Source organism: Vicia villosa, unplaced genomic scaffold (genome assembly GCF_029867415.1).
Source record: "Vicia villosa cultivar HV-30 ecotype Madison, WI unplaced genomic scaffold, Vvil1.0 ctg.000910F_1_1, whole genome shotgun sequence".
Classification (NCBI taxonomy): Eukaryota; Viridiplantae; Streptophyta; class Magnoliopsida; order Fabales; family Fabaceae; genus Vicia; species Vicia villosa.
The window spans coordinates 231,868-239,014 of NW_026705408.1; the positions used below are offsets into that span (position 1 = coordinate 231,868).

Consider the following 7,147-nt stretch of genomic DNA (forward strand, 5'->3'; position numbering starts at 1 on the left):
AAGCCATTTCCCAATCAGAGCTAAATTTACCAACGGAGATCATAAACATCCATACCAACTCTCCAATTAGGCTTACAAACATCAAATCATTAAACGCAAAACATCTTCCATCCTTTTTCACCGCACCCCACATGGAACTTCTTTGAATCCTTATTATTCTCTTACAAACCTTAATCAACATTTTCATAAAAGACAAGAAAAAATATAAATAGTATTAGAAATCGATTTAAACAAAATCACCCTCACCTAGATTAATATACCCATGCTCCAAGAGCAATCGCCAAGAAATAATCCTAATTAAGGACTTCCAAGTGACCTCAAATATTTATTATTTTAAAATTTTTAGATAACAAGCGGTGTCTAAGCTTAACCTATATGATTATTCACATTATAATATGATAATCTACACCAAATTAAGCTATTCATAAAGTTTTATAGTTTCTAAATTTTATTTTTAATTAAAAAATTTTGATTATAGTGATTTATATTTTTATATATTTACATAAAAACAAGTTCCACCATAATTTTGGGTATAAAAATCATGTTTTGAAAAAGAAAAACTATAATTCATAGTTTTAAAATCTTCAATATAATGTACAATGCCTGTTGAATTTCAATATGAGAGTTCTCGAACCCATTTTAATTTGGGCATTTTGTAGTGACTCCTCCAATATTCTCAGCATTTTACACAAACTATGAGACTATTGAGAATGATTTTTCTTAACTCTCACCCTTCCAATATGAATTATTTTATTAAGATTTGAGGACAGATTTTCCAACTCCTAAATCGTATGGTGACAAATTACTTTCATTTGACTAACACTTTATAAGATTCTTTCCTTTTCTTCCATAAGAAGTTTTTTGTGTTGAAAACTCTACGAAAGGTTATATTCCTACTTGACATCACCAAAAAGAAACAAGCATTCTCATGTATACAAAAACTAATATTGTTATTTTTAGAAACAGAGATGTTATTCTTACACCAATTCTTACACCTACACCGTATGTACAGACGACACTGTTCATGTACACATAATATTGTTCATGTACGGACGAATACTATTTATGTGCGGACATTTATTTTTAATACCTGAACGTGCATTAACCAACTTTATTACTGCATTAATCAAATTTTTACACTGCTTTAACCAAGTTTGATGACTGCTAAAAATTATTTTTAATACCTGAATGTTGCATTAACCAACTTTATTACTGCATTAACCAAATTTTTACAGTGCATTAACCAAGTTTGGTGACTGCTAAAAATTATTTTTAATACCTGGGTGTTGCATTAACCTATTTTATTACTGCATTAACCAAATTTTTACACTGCATTAACCAAGTTTGGTGACTGGTAAAAATAATTTTAATACCTAAATATTGCATTAACCAACTTCATTACTGCATTAACCAAATTTTTACACTATATTAACCAAATACAATGAATAGTGTTTGGTGTAAGTATTTGGTTTAATTTATTTTGCGAAAAAGTAGTCATGTCCAAAATAAAGCAAAATACTTACCTCAAAATAATTTATTTTGAGGTAGATACTTACCTAAAAAAAGTAGTCATAGCTACAACAAAAAACAGCCCCAAAAACTCGGAATACATTGAAGATCATGTCCAAAAAAATATACATCCGAGACTGCTTTTACTAAGACGACATAATCAATGTTCACTTAATCAATATTCATCATTTCTTAAACATATCTCATATATATATATATATATATATATATATATATATATATATATATATATATATATATATATATATATATATATATAAAAGGACATATCAAATGAGAACTTTGGCTATAATAAGAACTGAGAACTTTTAATAATAACCATTGGATTTGAATTAATGGCTCAGATATACCTCATAATTTAAATACATATTACATAAATATTTTGTTCACTTAAACATTAATTAAATATTTTAAAATATGAGGTAAATCTGAGCCATAAATTCAAATATAATGGTTGTTATTAAAAGTTCTCAGTTCTCATTAGATACGTCTCATATATATATATATATATATATATATATATATATATATATATATATATATATATATATATATATATATATATATATATATATATATATATATATATATATGTTCTGGACTGGGCCAAGGCTAGGCCCAACACCGCTTTCGGCCCAATAAGCCTCAGAGGCCCATGAATAGTTCATTGCCTTCCCGACACGCCTTGCTCGGCACTAACACCCTACCCGGAGCGGACTCTTCCCCGGACGTCATCCTTGCCGAGGACCCTGCTCCGCGCAGGGCTCTTTCATATTCAATCCTCCGAATAACTCGGATCCCACGTGGCTCCTAAAAGACCGCGTCTTCCCTTGGACTTCGGAGCGGTTAACCAGGACAGAGGGCGTACACGCACCTCCGATATTTCCGCCCAGGAAACCTGGCAGTCTCCTAGTTGGGCTTGGGAATCCAACCCAATAGCGAGATCATGGCCCAGCGCTGGGGGCTATATATACCCTCTTTGACTAGAGGGTCAGGTATTCAATTCTCTTCTAACCTTAGCTAGTACTTGCTCTCCTTTGCTCATCTACTCACTTTGGCATCGGAGTACCTTGCAGGTACACCCCCCCTCTCACTTTACGAAGACCAGCATCCGAGCAGGCCTTGACGATTCTTCTGATCAGGTACGATCAGTGGCGCCGTCTGTGGGAAACAAGCTTCCCCTTCTTTAAAGAAACAAAGATCAAAAGCTAATCCATCCTTCGATCGTCATGGCCGGTAACAACAACAACACTGTCCTCGTCCCGACCCCCGATCCTTTCCGCCTTACGGACATGATCGAGGAATCCAGCCAGGCTCTGCATCGACGGGGAGGTCGGCGACACTCTGCTGAAAGGAATGGGAGGACAGGTCATGAGACCCCCCAATCCGTCAGAAGACCACCACCTCAGCACGTCGAGCAGGCTCAGAATGACGAGGCCGAGCAGCTCCAACCTCAGAACAACGGAGAGGACACAGCTCGGAACGATCGCAACGCCGAGTTGATCCAAACCCAGCCTGAACAACCGCTGACTCGCGTCCAACACGAGACGGACCACAGGGACGGGCAGACTGCCTCCTCCTCCACCCGTTCCCGTGAGAGACCGAGAACTCACCATCGGCAGACTCGGGATGCTACAGATGCCCATGGGGAAACCGACCCCTCGACCCTCGTCATCCCCAAAGAGCTGCAGCGGACCAACCGCCTCATCCGACTCCAGGGCGAACGGATTGAGAAACTGGAAAAGAGGCACCGTCACCGCTCTCCCCCGCGGAGACACCGTCGATCGCGTTCCTCCTCTTCGCGCTCCCCGCCTAGGAGGACTCGCCGACGCTCACCATCCTCCTCTCGGTCTCCACCGAAAAGATCTCGCCGCCAGAGGTCCTACTCGCGCTCCCCTCTGCGGAAAAGCAGGAAAAATCGGAGGCCTGAACCCGCAGAGGAAGAGAGCCCTTCTCCCGACAGAGTGGAAAGAAGGCTCGCCAGGAAGGGGAGGAAACCTCGCACGGAGGAACCCGACCGGCGTAACACACGCTCGATCTCTCCGAGCGCCAGCGACGAGGAGGAATTCCACAGCCCTTTGTCTGAAAGCATTAGAAGGGCCCGCCTTCCCCGAGGAATGGAAAAACCCCCGACTTTGGATGCATACGACGGGACTACAGATCCCGACGACCACATCAGAAACCTGGAGGCCGTCATGGAGTATCACGTCGTCCAAGGCTCTATCAAATGTCGGATCTTCCCGACCACGCTCCGGAAGGGGGCAATGACCTGGTACAGGAATCTCCCTCCCAACTCCATCAAGTCTTGGGCCGAGCTCAAGGAACTCTTTCTGAGTCACTTCACTGCTTCCTGCCGTCAACCGAAATCAGAGCAAACCTCGAAGCTGTAGTCCAAGGGACCAACGAGCCTCTCCGAGACTACCTCGACAGATTCAACAAGGAGGCCGTCCAAGTGGAGACAACCGACTACATGAAAAGGTATCTCCTCGAGCGAGGGCTCCTCCCCGGCAGCGAATTCAGGAAAGCGATAAAGATCGAAAAAATGCGATCTATGAACGCCATCTTGAAAAGGGCACAGGCTTTCATCTCCTTCGAGGAAGGCGAAGCGGCCGCAGTCAAGCCATCTTGAAAAGGGCGCAGGCTTTCATCTCCTTCCATCTTGAACGAGTGTTCGAGCAAGCCAGATCGTGCAAAATGCGTTTTAACCCAGAAAAATGCACCTTCGGGGTACGGGCAGGCAAGTTCCTCGGATTTTATCTAACCGAACGAGGAATAGAAGTCAACCCAGACAAATGCCGAGCATTCTCGGAACTTCCTACCCCTAGCAATAAAAAATCTATCCAGGTACTAAATGGGATGCTCACAGCACTATCCCGCTTCGTCGCCAAATCCGCCCAACATGCCCTCCCATTCTTCAAGTTGCTTCGAAAAGAGGCAGCCTTCGAATGGTCCGAGGAGTGCGAACGAGCGTTATCACACCTCAAACAGATACTTTCCAAACCGCCCGTCCTATCCCGACCAGACAACAACGAAATCCTATATCTCTACCTGGCTGTCTCGAACGAGGCGGCCAGCGCCGCCTTAATCCGAGAAATAGAAGACGGGCAGAAGCCCGTATACTTCACGAGCAAAGCCCTACAAGGGCCCGAGGTGCGATATCAGCAGATTGAGAAAGTTGCGCTGGCCCTGATAACAGCCGCCAGAAGACTGAGACACTATTTCCTCGCTCACACCATAGTCGTTCGGACGGACCAACCGATTAAGCAACTCCTCAGCCGACCAGACATGGCCGGAAGGATGCTACGTTGGTCCCTCGAGCTATCCGAATTCGATATCCAATACGAAGGAAGAAAGGCGCTTAAAGCTCAGGCGCTCGCCGACTTTGTTGCCGAGATGACCTCAATTGCTAACTACCCGGGCCCCACCGAAAACAAATGGACCATCTACATAGATGGAGCCTCGAGTAGCTCGGGAAGCGGAGCCGGAATAATCCTGGAAAATGACGAGGGACTCGTCATCGAGGTATCCTTGGTCTTGTCTTTCGCCACGTCAAACAACCAGGCCGAGTACGAGGCCCTCCTAGCAGGCCTACGCCTGGCCGATGACGTAGGTGCTCGCGAAGTCATGGTCTATACCGACTCCCAACTCGTCGCATCCCAAGTCAGCGGCGATTACCAGGCAAAGAACGACACGCTGGCCGAGTATCTCACTCTCGTCAAGGAGAAAATGTGTAAATTTTCAAAGGTTAATGTTGAGCACATTCCCCGGGAGCACAACTCTAGAGCCGACATACTGTCCAAACTTGCGAGTACAAGAAAGAAAGGTGGAAACAAGTCGGTAATCCAAGAGATCTTGCCGAGACCAAGTATAAGCAAAAACGCTCAGACTCTTCAAGTGTTCGCCATCGGGGACGACCATTGCTGGATGACCCCGGTGTATAACTTCCTCACCAAGGACGAACTGCCCACCGACGCGAAGGAAGCATCAACTATCAAGAGACGAGCCTGTTCGTACACGGTCATCGAGAACAAACTATACCGACGAGGCTTCTCCATCCCTCTCCTCAAGTGTGTCGACACATCCCAGGCATCCGAGATACTCCAAGAACTCCATGAAGGGATCAATGGCCAACATCTCGGCGGCCGATCACTCGCGAGAAAAGCCCTCAGAGCCGGCTACTACTGGCCGACCATGCAACAAGATGCCAAAGAGCATGTCCGTAAATGCGACAAATGCCAGCGTCACGCCGACATGCACTTGGCTCCCCCTAACGAGCTTAAATCTCTATCGTCACCATGGCCTTTCTCCACCTGGGGAATGGACCTCCTCGGACCATTCCCGGTCGGCTCATACCAGAATAAATATCTGGTGGTCGCCGTCGACTACTTCACGAAATGGATAGAAGCCGAGGCGCTCGCCAAAATCACGTCTCAAAACGTGCTCCGTTTCTAAAAACGAAACATACTCGCCCGATTCGGGGTGCCTCAAGCCATAATCACCGACAATGGCACTCAGTTCACCGATAGAAAGTTTCAAGAGTTTGTGGCCAAGCTCGGCACGAAACAACACTTCACCTCGGTCGAGCATCCTCAGACAAACGGGCAGGCCGAGGCGGCTAACCGAGTCATCCTCCGGGGACTAAAGAGAAGGCTCGGCGAAGCCAAGAAAGCTTGGGTCGAAGAACTTCATAGTGTATTCTGGGCATACCGAACAACCCCCCATTCGAGCACAGGTGAGACCCCATTCAGATTAACCTACGACACCGAAGCCGTGATCCCCGTGGAAATCCGAGAACCTTCTCGGCGCACCGAGGCACCCCTCGAAGAAGAGCTCAATGACGAAGCTATGAGGGAAGAACTCGACATGGTCGAGGAGATCCGCACGGGATCTTCCCTCCGAGAAGCAAAATTAAAACAACAGATAGCTCTCCGCTACAACACCAAAGTCACCAAGCGCGAATTCGAAGTCGGCGCCCTAGTGCTCCGCAGAAATATGAAAGATTCGCGCGAGGGTAAACTAGCCCCGAACTGGGAAGGCCCATACCGAGTTTACGATAAAACCGAGAACGGCGCCTACTACCTTGAAGATCTCCTCGGGGTAAAACTTGTTCGGCCTTGGAACGCTGAAAAACTCAGACGTTATCACAGTTAGACTCGACCTAACACCCCCGGAGACCTGCATCCCGCACAAGTGCAAGCCGAGAAGGAACCCGCGTCATCGGTACGAACACGGGAACTCCACGACAGCAACGGTCGGATCCTCCCACGAAATGGGAAAACCGACCACGCGGAAGACTCTACACCTAGACCCTCCGCGGAAGTACCTGATTGGCAGAACCCTAGCTCGCGATGGGATCGTTCACGCCGCGAGAACTTGGCCATAAACATGGTCTCGTACCCGCTAAAAGCGCACACCTGCTCTGCGCACCCGGACCATACTCAACACGCCCGGGCAATCTATCTAAGCCGAGTATCGTCCTTACTCAAAATTCTAATCATTAGATAAGTCCCCGGAATACCCGAGCGGATCCCATAATCATCAATACACAGCAATGCAAACATGCGACAGTAAAATTCAGACATAAGCAGATCCCCGGCATACCCAAGCGTAGCCGGCT

The 7,147-nt window shown here is 46.0% G+C and overlaps 1 protein-coding gene across 1 annotated transcript; it reads left to right on the plus strand.

Annotated features, from left to right (window-relative positions):
• The first annotated feature begins 2,759 nt into the window (after window positions 1–2,759).
• LOC131632127 (uncharacterized) lies at window positions 2,760–3,920 on the plus strand. Its single transcript, XM_058902903.1, has one exon. It carries the CDS (start codon window positions 2,760–2,762, stop codon window positions 3,918–3,920), a length of 1,161 nt encoding a protein of 386 aa, XP_058758886.1.
• Window positions 3,921–7,147: the final 3,227 nt, after the last annotated feature.

Excerpts from the sequence above, each read along its gene's own strand:
- LOC131632127 (XM_058902903.1), top strand. The coding sequence starts at position 2,760 with ATGGCCGGTAACAACAACAACACTGTCCTCGTCCCGACCCCCGATCCT.